Source organism: Papio anubis, chromosome 17, assembly GCF_008728515.1.
Source record: "Papio anubis isolate 15944 chromosome 17, Panubis1.0, whole genome shotgun sequence".
Classification (NCBI taxonomy): Eukaryota; Metazoa; Chordata; class Mammalia; order Primates; family Cercopithecidae; genus Papio; species Papio anubis.
Window position 1 is genome coordinate 43,826,803 of NC_044992.1, and position 19,716 is coordinate 43,846,518.

The window sequence follows — 19,716 nt, forward strand, 5'->3', positions numbered from 1 at the left end:
ATTTGATGACCTCTAGGCAGTGGAGGGGCAGTCGAGGAAGACCAGGGCCCCAGGCGCCTACGTGGGCGGAATGCACAAGCTTGGGTCTTGGCGGCCGGGGCTCCACGTCCCAGCACTAGCCAACGAGGGCCTCGGCCGCGCGCGAATATTCGTGCCTTCCTCGCTGCGAGGCTTTGCGAATCTTGGCCACTAGCTAAAGGCGGGGTCGCCGGACCGGTAGCAACCGGAGACACTCAGCCCCGCAGCAGGAAATGCGCCTCGTGGCTTCCGGCGCGTGCAGATGACGCGCGGCTCGGGCTTCCGCCTTGGGGAGCGGGCGGCGGAGCCCGGGACGCGGAGACCTGGGGTCGCTGCAGCTGGGCGGCCCGCGGGCCCAGGGTGGGAATGCACCGCCGTGGGGTGGGAGCTGGCGCCATCGCCAAGAAGAAACTTGCAGAGGTGAGCAGGAAGAAGGCCGACCCACAACCTGCCCCTGACCCGTGCGAGACTGAATTCTCTCGGAGCCGAGTCCTACCCGTTAATCACCTCCCAGCAGAATCTGAGACGGGCTTCTTGGCCCCGGGATACAGAATGTCTCCAGCTTCCGGTGGATTGGCAGCGTTCCCAGATGCCCAGCCCTTTCTCCCACTTACCCAAGTTTTAACTACAAATGGGACTCTACTCACAAATCTACAGTCGTCGATTCTACTCCTTCACCCTATCCTTCTCCCTAAGAAAACCATTTAAGAGAACCCCCCCTCTTTTCATCCCAAAGCTGTGGCAGCACAAGTGGGGGACCCCAGCGCCTACTCTCTTGTTTTTCTTTTTCTTTTTTTTTTTTTGAGACGGAGTCTTGCTCTGTCCCCCAGACTGGAGTGCAGTGGGGCGATCTCGGCTCACTGCAAGCTCCTCCTCCCGGGTTCACGCCATCCTCCTGCCTCAGCCTCCCGAGTAGCTGGAACTACAGGCGCCCACTACCACGCTCGGCTAATTTTTTGTATTTTTAGTAGAGACGGTTTCACCGTGTTAGCCAGGATGGTCTCAGTCTCCTGACCTCGTGATCCGCCCGCCTCCGCCTCCCAAAGTGCTGGGATTACAGGCGTGAGCCACTGCGCGCGGCCCCCAGCGCCCACTCTCTTAACTCATGCTGGTCTCTTTGTCTGACAGGCCAAGTATAAGGAGCGAGGGACGGTCTTGGCTGAGGACCAGCTAGCCCAGGTGAGTCGGCTGGGGGGCCCCAGGCAGGGAGGGAGAACCTAACAGGGCTGGCCAAAACACCTTGGATACGAATTTGATTGTGTAGATTGAACTAGAAATAGGGTGTTTGGCAAATTTTGATTTCTGAGCCACTGAGATCTTTTAGGTGACTTGCTAATAACAATAATGGCCAACATATTTGAGTGATTACATGCTTGTAACGTCCCAGGCATTTGTCTATTTTCTTTACATATACTGTCTTGTTCAGTCCTCATTACAGTCCCATGAGGAGGGAACCCTATTATTCTGAGGGTTTTTTTTTTCTTTTTTTGATGGAGTCTTGCTCTGTTGCCCAGACTGGAGTACAGTGGCATGATCTCGGCTCACTGCAGCCTCCGTTTCCCGGGTTCAAGTGATTCTCCAACCTCAGCCTCCCGAGTAGCTACAACTACAGGCATGCGCCACCACGCCCGGCTAATTTTTTTTTTTTTTTTTTTTTTTTTTTTTTTTGAGATGTAGTGTTGCTTTGTCGCCCAGGCTAGCGCGCAGTGGCGCGATCTCGGCTCACTGCAACCTCCGCCTCCCAGGTTCAAGCGATTCTCCTGCCTCAGCCTCCGGAGTAGTTGGAATTACAGGCGCCCGCCACTGCACCCGGCTAATTTTTGTATTTTTTTTTTTTTTGAGACGTGAGTCTTACTCTGTCGCCCAGGCTGGAGGCAGTGGCTGATCTCAGCTCATTGCAAGTCTGCCTCCGGGTTTCGCCACTTTCCTGCTCTCAGCCTCCCGAGTAGCTGGGACTACAGGCTTCACCACCTCACCCCGCTAGTTTTTGTATTTTTTTTTTGAGGCGGAGTCCGCCTGTCGCCCAGGCTGGAGTGCAGTGGGCGCCGACCCGCTCACTGCAAGCTCCACCTCCCGGGTTTACGCATTCTCCTGCCTCAGCCTCCCGAGTAGCTGGGACTACAGGCATGCTGCCACCACTGCCAATTTTTTGTATTTTTAGTAGAGACGGGTTTCACTGTGTTAGCCAGGATGGCTCCCTGGACCTCCTGACCTCGATCCCACTCGCCTCGGCCTCCCAGTGCTGGGTGTATTTTTTTTTTTTGAGACGGAGTCTCGCTGTGTCGCCCAGGCTGGAGTGCAGTGGCCGGATCTCGCTCACTGCAAGCTCCGCCTCCCCGGTTCACCGCCATTCTCCGGGCCTCAGCCTCCCCGAAAGCAGCTGGGATCACAGGTGGCGCTCAGCCACCTCAGCCTCCGCTAGCTTTTTTTTTTTTTGTATTTTAGTAGAGACGGGTTTCACCGCGGTTAGCCAGGATGAGTCTCGACCTCCTGACCTCGCGGATCCACCCTGCCCCCGCCTCCCAAAGTGCTGGGATTACAGGCTTGAGTCACTGCTACCGCCAGTTTTTTGTATTTTAGTAGAGACGGGTTTTCACTATCTTGGCCAGGCTGGTCTCGAATCTCCTGACCTCATGATCCACCCGCCTCTTCGGCCTCAAAGTGCTGGGATTACAAGCGTGAGCCACCACCAGCCAGTATTTGTATTTTAGTAAGTAGAGACAGGGTTTCTCCATGTTGGTCAGGCTGGTCTCAAATTCCTGACTTTGTGATCCACCCACCTTGGCTTTCCCAAAGTGCTGGAATTACAGGTGTGAGCCATCAGTAGTTGGTTTCTAATTTTGTATTTTTTTGTAGAGTCAGGTTTCGCCATGTTGGTTGGCTGGAATTTGGAACTCCTGGCCTCAGGTGATCCACCACTTCAGCCTCCCAAAGTGCTGGGACTACAGTCGCGGAACCACCGTGCCTGGTCAGATTCTGAGTTCAAAAATTGAGAGCTGGGCTCTGTGGCTTAGGGCCTGTAATCCCAGCACTATGGGAAGCTGAGGAAGGCTGATCACTGGAGGTCGGAGTTCGAGACCGCCTGGCCAACATGGTGAAACTCGCCTCTACTAAAAATACAAAAATTAGCCGGGCGTGGTATGGCTCCTTGCAGTCCCAGCTACTGAGGAGGCTGAGGTAGGGAAATTGCATGAACCCAGGAGGCAGAGGCTGTAGTAAGCCAGTATCTTGCTGCTGGGCGCTCCACCTGGGACAGAGCAAGACTCTGTCTCAAAAAAAAAAAAAAAAAAAAAAAAAGGCCGGACATGGTGGCTCACGCCTGTAATCTTAGCACTTTGGGAGGCCGAGGTGGGCTGGATCACCTGAGGTAAGGAGTTCGAGAGCAGCCTGACCAACATGGAGAAACCCCATCTCTACTAAAAATATAAAATTAGCCGGGCGTAGTGGCGCATGCCTGTAATCCCAGCTACTTGGGAGGCTGAGGCAGAAGAATGTCTTGAACCCAGGAGGTGGAGGTTGCAGTGAGCCGAGATTGCGCCACTGCTCTCTCCAGCCTGGGCTTACAAGAGCAAACTCTGTCTCAAAAAAAAAAAAAAAAAAAAAAAGAAATTGGGACACTGGGGTGTTAAGTAATATATCCAAGGTTATATGGGTAGTAAGTGGTAGAGCTGTTACCGATTTTACGCCCTTTTCTGGGGCTTTTCTATTTTAAATACTCAGAATAAAATGAAAAATATTGCTCTAACCAGTAACCCACACCACCATCATGACATCTAGGCACACACCAGGACAGTATGTGAGTGATGGGGTGCAGCCCTGTGCAGTTTTTCCAGCCCTTCCCTGCTCTTTACATGCTCCAAGTTTTACGTGAGTGATTGTGATTGGGGAAGAAGAGGAGGAAGCTGTTAAACAGGAAAACGGGCTGTGAGCTGAAGAAAAATAGTAGGCCCAGGCTGTGCTCTTCAAAAAGCCCCCACTCACAGGGAGATGACTGCAGGAATCAACTGAAAATTGTGATTAAAAAGAATGGGAGGTTTCTTTTTTTTTTTTTTTTGAGATCTGAGTCTGGCTCTGTCGCCTATGGGCTAGGAGTGTGGGGCAAGCTGTGGCCGGATCTCAGCTCACTGTAGCCCGGCCTCCCGGTTTACGCCATTCTCCTGCCTCAGCCTCCAGAGTAGCTGGGACTACAGGCTCGGGCCACCGCCTCGCTAGTTTTTTGTATTTTAGAGACGGGGTTTCACCGTGTTAGCCAGGATGGTCTCGATCTCCTGACCTCGTGATCCGCCCGTCTCGGCCTCCCAAAGTGCTGGGATTACAAGCTTGAGCCACCGCGCCCGGCCTAGAATGTGGAGGTTTCTAACAGTTTTATGTGAGAAATATTGGGCTAGGAGTGCTTATTCTTGGTGGAATAGAAGATGGTCCTTGTTAATTAGGAAAAGAGAAGGGGTAATACAAAGTCAGAAAATCCCCAAGTCTTTTGTATTTAACATGAAATGCAATCTGGCAAATTAAAGTCCCAGAGTAGTTCTTTATCTGGAATTGATCCCCAGGGAGGTTCATGACTCAAAAGTTTTTTTTTTAAATTTATATTGGTTGGTTGATTGATTGATTGACCCTGCGCGGTGGCTCACATCTGTAATCCCAGCACTTTGGGAGGCTGAGGCAGATGGATTGCTTGAAGTCAGGAATTCGAGACCAGCCTGGCCCACATGATGAAATCCTGTCTTCACTAAAAATACAAAAATTAGCCAGGTGTGGTGGTGTGTGCCTGTCGTCCCAACTACTCAGGAGGCTGAGGCAAGAGAATCGCTTGAACTGGGAGGCTAAGGTTGCAGTGAGCTGAGATTGTGCCAGTGCACTCCAGCCTGGGCAACAAAGCAAGACTCTTGTCTCAAAAAAAAATTAAAAAAGAAATATATATATGTTGATTGATTGAGACAGAGTCTTGCTATGTTGCCCCAGCTAAACTCGAACTCCTGGGCTCAAGTGATCCATTGTGGGATTACAGGTGTGAGCCACCATTCCTGGCCAGACTCATAGGTTAAACAGATTCATGCGACACTTCATTTTTTTCCCGTCCACCCTTTCCATTGGGGGGTAAAGATTTTCTAATGGGTGAACACTGCATTCCCTCATTTCTAAGATACAATGAATTATTAGGTACATCTTCAAATTAAGTTTTTCTGGGTAAAAGAAAAGGAATACCACATTATATATAACACTTTGTTCTTTTTTTGTGCATGTATTTGGTTGTATATATGTGAACCTTGATTATTAAATGCATCCTGATTTTAGAACAGGAACGCACAAAAAATTGTCTAGTTTGGAAGTGAGAAAACAGTACAGCATCCCATTTCTGCTGACAACAGAACTGTGAAGGAGAGGCAGGGATAAAAAGAGAGATAGATGGTAAACAGCATAATGGTAGGCTGAGAGAGACTGGTTATTTCAGCCTTTGCCATGCCACAGGACTGGGCACCTATTTTTGGCATCTGATTATCATCTGGCTGGGCTGCCCTTCACCACTCCCTGTCCATCCAACAGATGTCAAAGCAGTTGGACATGTTCAAGACCAACCTGGAGGAATTTGCCAGCAAGCACAAGCAGGAGATCCGGAAGAATCCTGAGTTCCGTGTGCAGTTCCAGGACATGTGTGCAACCATTGGCGTGGATCCGCTGGCCTGTAAGAAGTTGTCTGTAGGGTTCCAGTGTTCTTATAGAGAACCTTAGGGACAGAAGCTCACATAGTTGTTACCACTGTTGGGGTGTCTGCTAGAAAGGCCTACAAGAAGACCCAGAAGGTGTCGTCTTTAGGGAGTACCTAGCAGGATGGCTAGTTACTGTCTGATATGGAAGATAGACCAACTATAGGCTGAGTAGCCAGTGTCCATGATCATTCCTGGAATGATATACAGTAGAATTTTTTATGGCATTTTCCCTCTTTATTAAAAAATATTTAATTTTGGCCAGGTGCAGTGGCTCATGCCTATAATCCCAGCACTTTGTGAGGCCAAGGCAGGCAGATCACTTGAATCCAGGAGTTCAAGATCAGCCTGGGCAACATGGCGAGACCCCATCTCTACAAAAACTATAAAAATTTGCCATGTGTGGTGGCATGTGTCTATAGTCCAGCTACTTGGGAGGCTGAGGTAGGAGGATTGCTTGAGCCTGGGAAGTTGAGGCTGCAGCAAGACCTTGTTTAAAAAAAAAAGTTTTTTTTTTTTTTGAGACAGAGTCTTGCTCTGTCACCCATGCTGGAGTGCAGTGGTGCCATCTTGGCTCACTGCAACCTCTGCCTTCCAGGTTCAAGCAATTCTTGTGCTTCAACCTCCCAAGTAGCTGGGATTACAGGCCTGTACCACCAAACCTGGCTAATTTTTATATTTTTTGTAGAAAGGAGGTTTTACCATGTTGTCCAGTTTGGTTTTGAACTCTTGGGATCAAGTGATCAGCCTTTCTTGGCCTCCCAAAGTGCTGGGATTACAGGCGTGAGCCTCTGCACTGAGCCCTTCCTCATACTTATAAACTTTAAAAAAAATTATTGGCCGGGCATGGTGGCTCACGCCTGTAATCCTGGCACTTTGGGAGGCTGAGGCAGGCAGATCATGAGGTCAGGAGATGGAGACCATCCTGGCTAACACGGTGAAACCCTGTCTCTACTAAAAATTAGCCAGGCGTGGTGGCACGTGACTGTAATCCCAGCTACTTAGGAGGCTGAGGCAGGAGAATCACTTGAACCCGGGAGGTGAAGGTTGCAGTGAGCCAAGATTGCGCCCCTGCACTCCAGCCTGGGCAACAGAGCGAGACTCCATCTCAAAAAAAAAAAAAAATTACTAATTTATTATTTTTTAGTGTTGAGGTTTCTGTCACCTAGGCTGGAGTGCATTGGTGCAATCAGCCCACTGCAGCCTTCAACTCCAGGGTTCAAGTTACTTTCCTGCCTCAACCTCCCGAGTGGCGCTGGGACTAGAGGCGTGAGCCACCGTGCCTGGCCCTAGTGTTTTTTTTTTTTTTGAGACAGTCTCGCTCTGTTGCCCCTGCTGGAGTACAGTTGTGCTGCAATCTTGGCTCACTGCAACCTTCTCCTGGGTTCAAGTGATTCTCCCGCCTCAGCCTCCTGAGTAGCTGGGACCACAGGTGTGTGCCACCATGCCTGGCTAATTTTTTGTGTGTTTAGTAGAGACAGGGTTTTAGTGTGTTAGCCAGGATGGCCTTGATCTGACCTCGTGATCTACCCGTCTCAGCCTCCCAAAGTGCTGGGATTACAGGCGTGAGCCACCGCTCCTGGCCTGGCCCCGACTTTTTAAACATACATGGGATTATAATTACTACTGCTCTACAACCTGCATTTTTCTTTTCTTTTTTTTTTGAGATGGAGTTTTGCTCTTGATGCCCAGGCTAGAGTGCAATGGCATGATCTTGGGTCACTGCAACCACCCAGGTTCAAGCGATTCTCCTGCCTCAGCCTCCCGAGTAGCTGGGATTACAGGTGCCTACCACCACGCCTGGCTAATTTTGTATTTTTAGTAGAGACGGGGTTTCTCCATGTTGGTCAGGCTGGTCTCAAACTCCTGACCTCAGGTGATCCGCCTGCCTCTGCCTCCCAGAGTGCTGGGATTACAGGTGTGAGCCACTGCGCCCGGCCCGTATTTTATTTTTTATTTCTACACTCCTGGTAACTTGCAGAACATCAGTGGATTTTGGATGCTGAGTCTGCATATTCTTTCTCTTAGTCTTGTCTAGACCATATTTCCCATTATATTTCACTGTATGTTGTGTGAATGGAAACTCGTTTTTTCAGTATCCTGAGCCAGAATTAGCCAAATAGAAATGACTTTTGTTTTATTTTTTCAATTTTTATTTATTTATTATTTATTTATTTATTTATTTATTTTTTGAGACAGTTGCGCTCTTGTTGCCCAGGCTGGAGTATGTTGGTGCAATCTTGGCTCACTGCAACCTCTGCCTCCTGGGTTCCAGCAATTCTCCTGTCTCAGCCTCCCAAGTAGCAGGGATTACAGGCGCATGCCACCACTCCTGGCTAATTTTTTTTTATTTTTAGTAGAGATGGGGTTTTGCTGTGTTGGCCAGGCTGGTCTCGAACTTTTGGTCTCAAGCGATCTGCCCACCTCGGTGTCTGAAAGTACTGGAATTACAGGCATGAGCCACTGCACCCAGCCAGAAATGACTTTTAGATTGCCTGCCCTCTGGAACTGTCTGACCCTGTTCTTCAGCAGGAGTTACCGTAATAAGTCTGATTGTTTCCTGAGTAGCAAATGGAGCAGAAGAACTTCATGCCATGCAGGGAAAACTTCCCATACAATAGATGTTTTAATGCAGCTTTGAAAGAAAAGAAGGGATATAAATTAATCAATAACCGAGATTTTGTTTTTCTGTCTTGTAGCTGGAAAAGGATTTTGGTCTGAGATGCTGGGCGTGGGGGACTTCTATTACGAACTAGGTGTCCAAATTATTGAAGTGTGCCTGGCGCTGAAGCATCGGAATGGAGGTGAGGGTGGCTGGGTCCTGTGAACTGGACTCTGGACTTCTCTGAGAGGGAGAAAACCGTAAAAGATTATCGTTTCCGTCCTGCAGTCTACAGGCCTCTAAGGACTTGAGAGACATCTTAGCTGTTTCATGCAGTTGAATCCATGGCAAGTCTCCATGGCCAAGGGTAAATAGAATTACCTGAACGATTGTCTCTGTTCTCCAAAGATCTTTGGCCAGGAAGGTCTAATCCCTACTCAGTACAGAAAATAGTAGGGAGGTAGGAAATAGGCCTTTTCCCCTGATATCTGATGTGTCTGGAGTGATTTTCTCATTAGTAACTGTAGTCCTGCACTGTCTCTCTGACGTATGGGAATGCCAACTGAGTCTCTGTGTTCCCTAAAATGTGACCTTAAAATTCGTCATTGGGTGATGCCATCTTTCTTAGTAAGCACATTAAATGGTGTGGATTGAAGTTGCAGAAAGAAAACTTAAAACCATTTACAAATCATCATCGACTATAAATAGACACGGCCTTGATGTCAAGAGGACATTTATAGTTTTTCAAAGATGACACTGCTTTTTTTTTTTTTTTTTTTTTTTTTTTGAGACAGAGTCTCGCTCTGTTGCCCGGGCTGGAGTGCAGTGGCCGGATCTCAGCTCACTGCAAGCTCCGCCTGCCGGGTTCACGCCATTCTCCGGCCTCAGCTTCCCGAGTAGCTGGGACTACAGACGCCCGCCACCTCGCCCGGCTAGTTTTTTGTATTTCTTAATAGAGACGGGGTTTCACCATGTTAGCCAAGATGGTCTCGATCTCCTGACCTCGTGATCCGCCCGTCTCGGCCTCCCAAAGTGCTGGGATTACAGGCTTGAGCCACCGTGCCTGGCCGACACTGCTTTTGTTTTTAGATTTTCATGGCTCTCACTCTGTTGACAGGCCTAGCAAAGTCTCAGAATCCATTTCTCATATTATGGCCAGTTATTTCATAAGGAGAGAGTGTTTTTTTTTTTTTGAGACGGAGTTTCCCTCTTGTTGCCCAGGCTGGAGTGCACTGGCGTGATCTTGGCTTACTGCAACCTCTGCCTCCCAGGTTCACGTGATTCTCCTGCCTCAGCCTCCCTAGTAGCTGGGATTACAGGCATGCGCTACCACGCCTGGCTAATTTTGTATTTTTAGTAGAGATGGGGTTTCTCCATGTTGGTAAGGCTGATCTCGAACTCCCAACCTCAGGTGATGCACCCACCTCGGCCTCCCAAAGTGCTGGGCGAGCCACTGTGCCCGGCCAAGGAGAGAGTTAAAAAAAATTAGGAACTAGAATGTTACTTGCTATTCGTAGGCCACTGGAATGTAATGGCTGTCGACTTATTTAAAGTGGGTAATCTCTTTTTCTGATTTCTGTCTCCAATAGGTCTGATAACTTTGGAGGAACTACATCAACAGGTGTTGAAGGGAAGGGGCAAGTTCGCCCAGGATGTCAGTCAGTAGGTCTTGTCTTTCAGTCCCTTGGAGTACAGAAAGAGGTCTTTAAAATTCAGATGGGGGCTGGGCGTGGTGGCTCACGCCTGTAATCCCAGCACTTTGGGAGGCCAAGGTGGGTGGATCATGAGGTCAGGACATCGAGACCATCCTGGCTAACACAGTGAAACCCCGTCTCTACTAAAAATACAAAAAATTAGCCAGGCGTGGTTGCAGGCGCCTGTAGTCCCAGCTACTCGGGAGGCTGAGGCAGGAGAATGGTGTGAACCCAGGAGGCAGAGCTTGCAGTGAGCCGAGACCGCGCCACTGCACTCCAGCCTGGGCAACAGAGTGAGACTCCGTCTTAAAATAAAAAAAAATTAAAAAATTCAGATGGAACTCTTTTCTCCGTATTCCTCATGTCTAGGCTAGCTTAGAAATCTGTATGATCTCCATATTGTACAGAAAAAAATGAAACAAACAAAAAATAAGAGACAGGGTCTCACTGTTGCCCAGGCTGGAGTACAGTGGCACGATCATAGCTTACTGCTACCAAGATCGTTGCTTACCTGCAGCCTCAAGGAATCCTCCCACCTCAGCCTCCCAAGTAGTTGGGATTATAGGCATGGGCCCGTACGCCTGGCTATTTTTAGAAAACAGAAAATATAGAGATAGAAAAAGGGAAACAAAAACCATTATTTCTCAACTAAGAGATTACAACTGCTATATATTTTAATGTAGTTCCTTCCAAGCATTTCTTCATGTATTATTTTTTAACAAACTTGGGGCTATATATAGTCTTTGTTTTTCTTTGAGAAAGAGTCTTGCTGTCGCCCAGACTGGAGTGCAGTGGCCTGATCTTAGCTCACTGCAACCTCTGCCTTCTGGATTCAAGCAATTCTTGTGCCACAGCCTCCCCAGTAACTGGGATTACAAGGTGTGCACCACCATGCCCGGCTAATTTTTGTATTTTTAGTAGAGATGGGGTTTCACCATGTTGGCCAGGCTGGTTTTGTGTTGTTTTTTTTTTTTTTTTCCCGTCTCGGCCTCCCAAAGTGCTGGGATTACAGGCTTGAGCCACCGCGCCCGGCCTACTTTTCTTTTTTTTTTGAAATGGAGTCTCGCTCTGTTGCCCAGGCTGGAGCGCAGTGGCGCAATCTCGGCTCACTGCAACCTCTGCCTCCCCGGTTCAAGTGATTCTCCTGCCTCAGCCTCCCGAGTAGCTGGGATTACAGGTACCTGCCACTGCGCCCTGCTAGTTCTTGTATTTTAAGTGGAGATGGGGTTTCACCATGTTGGCTAGGCTGGTCTCAAACTCTCGGCCTCCCAAAATGCAGGGATTACAGGTGTAAGCCACTGCACCTGGCCAAGACCTCGTCTCTTTAAAAAAAAAAAAAAAAAAAAAAGGAAAGTGATAACAAAAGATTACTAGCCATACTCATTGCAAATTCTCATGAAGAGAGGGTGAGCATTTGAAGCATTTCAGTTTGCTATTCTTGAGAGTTGGAGAATGCATTCCAATCTACCTAAAAGTGCCCTTTCCCTGGCTGTTTGGGTGATATATTTTTGAGCTTTGGCAGAGGTTTTAAACTCTGTGTGTGGGCTGGATATGTGATCTACACACTGTTTTGTAGGTTTTCTTCTTCTCTGATTTCAGTTAGAATCAGAAAACTTGGCAGTATTGGGCTTGAATTTCCACTTGGCAATAATCAGCTGGGTTGCCCCCTTTAAAGTAGATAAGCATTCTCTAGTTTGCCACAGGTGACACTACCCCCTATTGCCTCTTCAGCTCACTCATTCACGTTTCCTGATGGGCATCTGCAGGTGTATCTTTGACCTCTGTCTGGGTGTTGGAATGAGTGGTTTGCTGAGCAGAGAGCCTGACTCCTATGATTGTCAAAGCATCACTTATTGCTTCTTGACCCTGTCTTTTTACTGACATAGTTGAGTGTTGTGCAGTCTTTTATTATTTTAGAGGCAGGGTCTTGCTCTGTCACCCAGGTTGGAGTACAGTGGTGCACAATCAAGCTCACTGCAGCCTTGAACTCCTGGGCTCAAGTGATCCTCCTACCTCAGCCTTCCAAGGACTATAGGCGATTGCCACCATGCCCTGCTAATTTTTTATTTTTTTATTTTTTAGTAAAGACAAAGTCTTGCTGTGTTGCCCAGGCTGGTCTCTAACCCCTGGGCTCAAGCAGTCCTCTCATGTGGGCATCCCAAAAGTGTTGGGATTATGGGTATGAGCCACTGCGCCTGGGAGTTGTGCAGTCTTTTAAATTTTCTGTCAGTGTCCTGCCCAGGGCAGAGCTGAAACTGTGTTGTTAGGTCTGATCTGCCAAGGGTCGTTAAGCAACTCTTCCTCACCTCAGAGACGACCTGATCAGAGCCATCAAGAAACTAAAGGCACTTGGCACTGGCTTCGGCATCATCCCTGTGGGCGGCACTTACCTCATTCAGTCTGTTCCAGCTGAGCTCAATATGGATCACACCGTGGTGCTACAGCTGGCAGAGGTACTGGTGCACCTTCGAGTGTGTGTGTGTGCAGGTACTGGGATGCAAGGCTGTCAGCAGTTCTGAGCTCCTGCTCCCCATTATGCAGGTCTTTTGCTGAGACTATCCAATGGATGAACTACTCAGGCCTGTTCTTGTTCAGCAGACATTTATTGAGCAGCTACAGTGCAAAGCACTGGGCCAGGCTGTGGGGCATATAAAGATAGGAATGATAAAATTCCTGCTCTCAAGGAGCTTACAGTCTAGTCAGGTAGACAGACATGCAGACAACTAACTAGATTTCTTTGGGTAGCCAGACTCTGATGTCTTTTGAAACTACTATGGATTCTTCAAAAACAGATTTTAAAAAATCTTGTTTGCCATGCCTCTGTCCCTCATTATGCCTTAAGCATATGCCATCTTCCCCCAAATCCCCATCAAGTATTTAGGGTAGATATGTTCAGTTTTCTTTATTATTTTTGAGATGGAGTTTCACTCGTTGCCCAGGCCAAAGTGCAATCGCGCAATCTTGGCTTACTACGATCTCAGCCTCCTGGGCTCAAGTGATTCTCCTGCCTCAGCCTCCCAAGTAGCTGGGATTACAGGCGTGTGCCACCATGCCCAGCTAATTTTGTAATTTTAGTAGAGATGAGGGTTCTCCATGTTGGCCAGGCTGGTCTCGAACTCCCGACCTCAGGTGATGTGCCCGCCTCGGCCTCCCAAAGTTCTGGGATTATAGGCGTGAGCCACCTCGCCTGGCCCAGTTTTCTTTATAATGTAAAACAGAACTAAATAAGGGAGGGGCTTTTCTGTATTGGAGGATGAGTAGAATGAGGCAGGGCAAGGGCTGAATATTTAAATAATGGATATTATTAGCAGTTTATGATTCTTCTTCCTATCAGTTAATTGTTCAGAATCTTCCCTTGTCATGCTCTAGAGTGCTTTGCAGAAGTCTAACTTAACATGTTAGTACAAGGGACCCACTTTTTTGTTTTTTTGGGATGGAGTCTCACTCTGTCGCCGAGGCTGGCATGCAGTGGCACAATCTCTGGCTCACTGCAGCCTCCACCTCTCAGGTTCCAACGATTCTCCTGCTTCAGCCTCCCGAGTAGCTGGGATTACAGGCATGTGCCACCATGCCCGGCTAATTTTTGTATTTTTAGTAGAGATGGGGTTTCACCATGTTGGCAAAGCTGGTCTCGAACTCTTGACCTCAGGTGATACCCCCACCTCAGCCTCCCAAAGTGCTAGGATCACAGGCATGAGCCACCGTGCCCGGCCTGGACTCCACTTTTAAGATTGAACCCACCAGCCTACGTCTGTCATGCTGAAAGTCACTTGTCTCTCTCCCCGCTGGAACCTTTAAACATTTTCTGTGTTCCCTCATGCTTGACAGCTTTTCCTCCTGTCTGGATAAGTCTGTTGTTCCTGGGCAGGTCCTGGGTTCTAAGGGAAGGTGCACTCTTTAACTGATTCAATCCCCATTCCTCCTTCCTTCAGAAGAATGGCTACGTGACTGTCAGTGAGATCAAAGCCAGTCTTAAATGGGAGACCGAGCGAGCGCGGCAAGTGCTGGTATGCAACTTTGGAACAGTCCAGAAAAGACAGGCCCCAGTTGGGAGGATGTGGGTTCCACAAAGGCAGGCCCCAGTTGGGAGGATGTGGGTTCCACAAAGGCAGGCCCCAGTTGGGAGGATGTGGGTTTCACAAAGGCAGGAGCTTCAGGATTGCTTTGCCGGCCTTCTGCCTTGAAGGCTATTGCTGCCATGCTAGAAGGAAGCCCAGCACTTCTCTTCATGCTACCAAGAAGGTAGAACTCAGGAAGGCAGGTTCCTAACTCTGGTGTGCACACAATACCAGGCTGCCCCTGCTACTTGGGGAACCAACACTCTCTTTCCTGAACATGCTGAGCCTGGACTGGTCAGGAGATTAATGTAGTCTGTACTGAAAGTAACACTGTTAGTACAGTGATGGGAATTATTAACTATGTTAATTACATATCTGTAATTATCCACTAAGCATTATATTGCATAGTATATACTCTAGCTTTATACATACACATTTCGTGGTACTGAAGAATGAATGATGTGAAGAGGGAGCAATGTTAACAACTCTGGCTTCAGTACCTTTTTTCCTTATCCAAGCAATTCAACTGTCTAAACCTTTCATTTCATCTGTAAAATGGGGATAACATATTTATCTACCTAATGATATTGGACAGAACCAACCCATTTTGAGCATATTTCCAGCTCTAGGAACTGAGTCTATTCTTGCATAAGTATGGTCAATTATGTTTGCTACCTGGTATAAGTTAACTCAAAGGTAGCTAAACAGTGATCTCAGGCCGGGCGCGGTGGCTCAAGCCTGTAATCCCAGCAGTTTGGGAGGCCGAGACGTGCGGATCACAAGGTCAGGAGATCGAGACCATCCTGGTTAACACGGTGAAACCCCGTCTCTACTAAAAAATACAAAAAAAACCTAGCTGGGCGAGGTGGCGGGCGCCTATAGTCCCAGCTACTCGGGAGGCTGAGGCAGGAGAATGGCGTAAACCCGGCAGGCGGAGCTTGCAGTGAGCTGAGATCCGGCCATTGCACTCCAGCCTGGGTGATAGAGTGAGACTCTGCCTCAAAAAAAAAAAAAACAAAAAAAAACAGTGATCTCTGTGTTGTTTCTGGGAAAATGGAGGCAGTGATTTGCTGAAGGCCATACAGCAAATATTTCTGTAGCCATGTGTTCTTTCCACTATATCCCACTATGCTAGGCTTTACCCCTCTTCCTCAGCAGCACAAGTTAAATGACTTCGTAGCATTTTTCACATTCAGGCAAAGGCCAAGGCCAAACAGCTCATTTAGTTGGTTGTGTAAATGTCTGAAGGCACTTAGTAGATTTAGTTTGAAAACCTCACTGAAGCCAAAATAGGTTTGGGGGTTGCTTACCTACCCTTTGTCTACGGAACCTCCCTGTTCTCAAACCGCTCTTCTTCCCTTTTCCCTCCAGGAACACCTGCTGAAGGAAGGGTTGGCGTGGCTGGATTTACAGGCCCCAGGGGAGGCCCACTACTGGCTGCCAGCTCTCTTCACTGACCTCTACTCCCAGGAGATTACAGCTGAAGAGGCCAGAGAAGCCCTCCCCTGACTGCGTGTGGAACGGCACACAGCAGCAGGCAGGGAGGAGGAGGAGGGCAAATAAACCTGGGTAGTTTTGTTTATAAAAAAAAAAAGAAAAAGTTCCAAGTTTTTCTTTCTTCCCCCATTCTTTTATTTTTGAAAAGTGCCTTCACATTGCATCTTTATTGGAGAAGACCTCGCTCATTCAGTAAGGATAATCTGATTAACACAGAAAACGGCAAGCACATATAAAATGATTTGTGCAGGTCATCTGCAAGCTCATGGAAGAGCTGGGCCTGGAATGCACGTTGTTTCCTGGCCTGTCTAGTCTTTGTAGCTGTGAGACATAGATTACAGCCTATGCTAATTCAAAAATTTTTAATAAAATGTTCCTTATCTCAAACTAGCTGGTCCTAATGGACCAGTAAATACTATTCACTCTTTCAGTCTCTTCTGGTTTCCTCTGTAGAGGCTCTAGGTTATGACAAAGTTAGCTGTGAGTGTGAAGGAAATAGAAGTCAATGTCCAATCGTGGCTCAACTGGAGGAAAGAAAACAATGGACTCTGAGGGGAATCAAACAATAGTTAGGGAATGTTCTATTTTCTCAAATTCCCTACTAGCTTTCTCACCCTCCTGTACTAGATTGCCAGGTCCGTCTAGCCTCAGTAGTGGGAAAGGGAGTCATTTACTGAACACCTACCCCGTCCCATTTTACATATAGCTCACTTAAATTTCACCAAGTAGGCAGCCTTCAGCGTCACAGGTGATTGAATCAAAGTAATTTGCCAGGGGCCGCCAGCTTCAGCAGAGCCAAAGCTGGAGCCTAGGCCTACTAACCCGAGCCCATGCCTTCATGTATCACTGCACAGTACAGAATGGCAGCACATACTGTGTGTAGACATTTTTCTGCACACATGGTCAGCCAAGAGTAAAAGCTTCTGCATCAGAAAGCAAGAATCTCCTACAGCAAGTAGAAGTGATGAGGGAAGAGGCCAGAGTTGTTTAAGGCTCCCAAAGTCGTTAGTCTAAAGGCTAAGATCCTTAAAAAGCGCTACCGTACTGGAAATCTGAAAACTCAATGGTTTTTCCATACTGAGACCCTTCCTTTAGCAGGATATAGCCTGGGCCCATCTCTACCTCTGCCTGTCCTTGTAGGACATGCTCACTCCAAGTTCTGGAATAGGTCTTTGGAAGCCGCTGAAACTAAGATGTCACTGACTACCAGAGCCTTAAAAAATGAACCCCATTTCCAATGAGAAAACTTGTTCTGCTCTCCCCACCCAGCCCCGCCCTTCCACCATGTTATGCAAGTCTTTGGCTTCCAGACAATTCACAGCACTTTCCTTCTCCCTAACAGTTCCAGGCCTAGGTGAGGTGTAGTTAACAAGATGATCCCACTCCTCCTTTACACAAGCCCTCCCATGCCCACAGGCACTTCCTCCTTCTGCCAAAACAAACTTTATTGCACCAAAAAGGAAAAAAAAAAAAAAAAAAAAAAAAAGAAAACTTCATTTATATACAGTCAGATATAAAGACATCTCTTTGACTCCTGTGCATATATTTCCTCAACTCAAGATTAGGGCATAAAAGTCAGGCTGCTATGCCAGACATGCTCTGCCCTATGGCAGGGCCAAGGAGAGGATTGTCACTTGAAAGTGGGAACACTTAAATGGATGACAGACAACACTGGACCCACAGACCAAGGGCATTTTTCTAAGCCCTGGAGTAGCTCGAGGAATGGAAGAGGGAAATTGGAAGCAGGGTCCCTTTTCAATCTTCATGTGAAGAGACCCAGCCTCTTCATGGGTATCCAAGATAAACTTCCGTTCCCCAAGCCCACCAATCCCTGTCCAGTTCCTTTGCTTCCTGCCCTCCCAAGTAGGACATTCTCCTTTTTGCCCAGCCCCGCTTTGCACAGATCCTCCAAGGGGAGTCCCATGATCCACAAGCCAGAGACTTTCATAGCAGCGGGCAGGGCAGGTACACACTATCCTCTCCCTTATGCATGGCTGGACACTGACTGAGGCCCTGCATCACAAGAATTGCCAATACCCACTGGGAGCCATAACAATAAATCTGGAAGTATGGGGAGAACATATCAAAAAGGGGAAGGATGGATTCCCTTGATGCCCAGGATTACAGGGCACCTAAAGCACATTTTTTTCTGAGCCAACCAGCTAAAGGATCACTGCAGCTAAATACAGAGAAGCAACACAGCCAGGCAAACACCCATCAGAGTCAGTGACAAGAGCAGCTGGGGGCACAGGGGAGGCGGAAGAAGGAGAAAGAAGGGGAGGAGCCTCCAGAGCCCCAGCCCCAATCCCCTCTGCCATTGGCTACCCTTGCTCCCCACAAATCCCTGGGGTTGAAGTGAGGAGGACTACAGGCTGGGGTGAAAATACACAAGGACAGCCCAACAAAATACAATGACTAGCATCAGTCTCCCACTTACTCCACCCTCAAAAGAAATACCCTCATTGTGACTAGTATTTATGAAAATCTGTAAGACTATTCTATGTAGTGGCTCTAATCCCATATACACAGCAGCTGCCTGTGCCGGGAACTTTTCAAATCAGTGATTGTGGGAACAAACGTATTTTCAGCTTCTTACGGTGCCTATGCAGGCTTTACCAAGACCTTGGTTAAGTCCCAGTCACATTTACCTTCTGTCTTACATCTAGAAAAGGGTGAGGAAAGGGGGGAGGGGAGAAAGGTGCTCAGGTGCTAGGTAAAGCTTACTGATCAGCAGCCTAGACTCCACCACTGTTCCTTCTCTTTGGTCTGTCTAGAACAGTGACTATAAATTAGGAAAAACAAAATTATGCTGGCCTGTGGGAAATAATGGGGGAAGGCAGGCAGGGAGGAAAAGGGCATTGGGAAGCCCTGCTTCAAGACTGAAGACAGACAAATAGACAACCACCCAGACTGCTTAAGTGTCACAGACAGCCCCCACCCCAAGCTCCCTTCCAGGTATCCCCATAAATCATTTGGGCACAATCCCTCTTGGAACTGCAATTTCCGTCTTCTACTTATCCCTAAGGAGCTGGCCCTGTGGAGAGGTGTGTTGGTTGTTTTGTTTTTGCCAGAGGCCCTCGCTCTAGGTGCTCCTGTAAAGGTACCTTGGCCCCTGATATGGGATGAACAGATGAACGTCGCCCCAGATGCTCCAGTGCCAAGGAGGTCAGACCAGGAACAGGCCCCCCACTCCCACACCCTGGGATCCGAGCTTGCTTGGTTCTCGCCATCTTGCAGGATGACTTCGAGTCTGGAGGGAGATACACAGTGCCTCTCCATCCCTGGGGTGGGGGGAAGGAATTCTGCTGGGACTCTTGAGTTGGGGGGAAAGGGGAGATGGGAGCAGGGTCTAAACCCTCAGGCTCCCGTGAAGGTCTGTCTCTGTCCCAGATGAGCTGCTATCAGAGTCCATTTCTGCATTCTCATTATGGAGCCTCTCCAGCACTTTCTGACGAATCAGTCCCAGGCGCATCAAGAGGGACTGGTAGTCAAAGTGGCCCCGCTTCTCTCCAAAAGGGTCCTATGGGGGAAAGGAGACAAGGGGATGGAAGATTCAAGTCTGGGTGGCTGATCCTAGAGAAAGCAGCTTCGGGTTCATGTGAAATACAAGCTCAACTTCTGAGCCATGGGAGCAGGAAGGCCTAAGAGCATAGGTAGTCCCGAACAGCAGGCAAAATAACCTTTGCTTAAAAATATGACACCTAGGCCAGGCGCCGTGGCTCATGCCTGTAATGCCAGCACTTTGAGAGGCCGAGGAGGGCGGCTCCCCTGAGGTTGGGAGTTTGAGACCAGTCTGAACAACAAGGTGAAACCCCGTCTCTACTAAAAATACAAAATTAGCTGGGCATGGTGACGCATGCCTGTAATCCCAGCCACTCGGGAGGCTGAGGCAGGAGAATCACTGGAACCTGGGAGGTGGAGGTTGCAGTGAGCTGAGATCAAGATCGCACCATGGCCGGGCGCGGTGGCTCAAGCCTGTAATCCCAGCACTTTGGGAGGCCGAGGCGGGCGGATCACGAGGTCAGGAGATCGAGACCATCCTGGCTAACATGGTGAAACCCCGTCTCTACTAAAAATACAAAAAACTAGCCGGGCGTGGTGGCGGGCGCCTGTAGTCCCAGCTACTCGGAGGCTGAGGCAGG

The 19,716-nt window shown here is 48.4% G+C and overlaps 2 protein-coding genes across 4 annotated transcripts in view; one reads left to right on the forward strand and one right to left on the reverse strand.

Annotated features, from left to right (window-relative positions):
- On the forward strand, positions 1–15,992 carry SNF8 (SNF8 subunit of ESCRT-II). 3 transcript variants are annotated; one of them, XM_031657581.1, is made up of 8 exons: positions 1–438; positions 1,147–1,197; positions 5,563–5,701; positions 8,423–8,527; positions 9,915–9,987; positions 12,331–12,472; positions 13,952–14,059; positions 14,096–14,845. In XM_031657581.1, exons 1-8 carry the CDS (start codon positions 385–387, stop codon positions 14,201–14,203), a joined length of 780 nt encoding a protein of 259 aa, XP_031513441.1. In that variant the 5' UTR covers positions 1–384; the 3' UTR covers positions 14,204–14,845. The 3 variants fall into 3 exon arrangements, with proteins under 3 accessions (XP_031513441.1, XP_003912748.1, XP_021784664.1); XM_003912699.4 differs by lacking the exon at positions 14,096–14,845 and adding an exon at positions 15,449–15,992 and having other exon boundaries at positions 283–438; positions 13,952–14,026; XM_021928972.2 differs by lacking the exons at positions 1–438; positions 1,147–1,197; positions 5,563–5,701; positions 14,096–14,845 and adding an exon at positions 15,449–15,961 and having other exon boundaries at positions 8,494–8,692; positions 13,952–14,026.
- The window catches only part of UBE2Z (ubiquitin conjugating enzyme E2 Z), a 21,738-nt gene continuing 17,713 nt past the window's right edge, over positions 15,692–19,716 (reverse strand). The window contains exon 7 of the mRNA XM_009190187.3: positions 15,692–19,094. Within this exon, the coding sequence (XP_009188451.2) occupies positions 18,924–19,094 (171 nt within the window). The 3' untranslated portion in view covers positions 15,692–18,923. The remainder of the gene's footprint in view (positions 19,095–19,716) is intronic.

Excerpts from the sequence above, each read along its gene's own strand:
- SNF8 (XM_031657581.1), top strand. The coding sequence starts at position 385 with ATGCACCGCCGTGGGGTGGGAGCTGGCGCCATCGCCAAGAAGAAACTT. Across the intron at positions 1,198-5,562 it reads CTGAGGACCAGCTAGCCCAG|ATGTCAAAGCAGTTGGACAT; the intron begins GTGAGTCGGCTG and ends TCCATCCAACAG. Across the intron at positions 9,988-12,330 it reads TTCGCCCAGGATGTCAGTCA|AGACGACCTGATCAGAGCCA; the intron begins GTAGGTCTTGTC and ends TCCTCACCTCAG.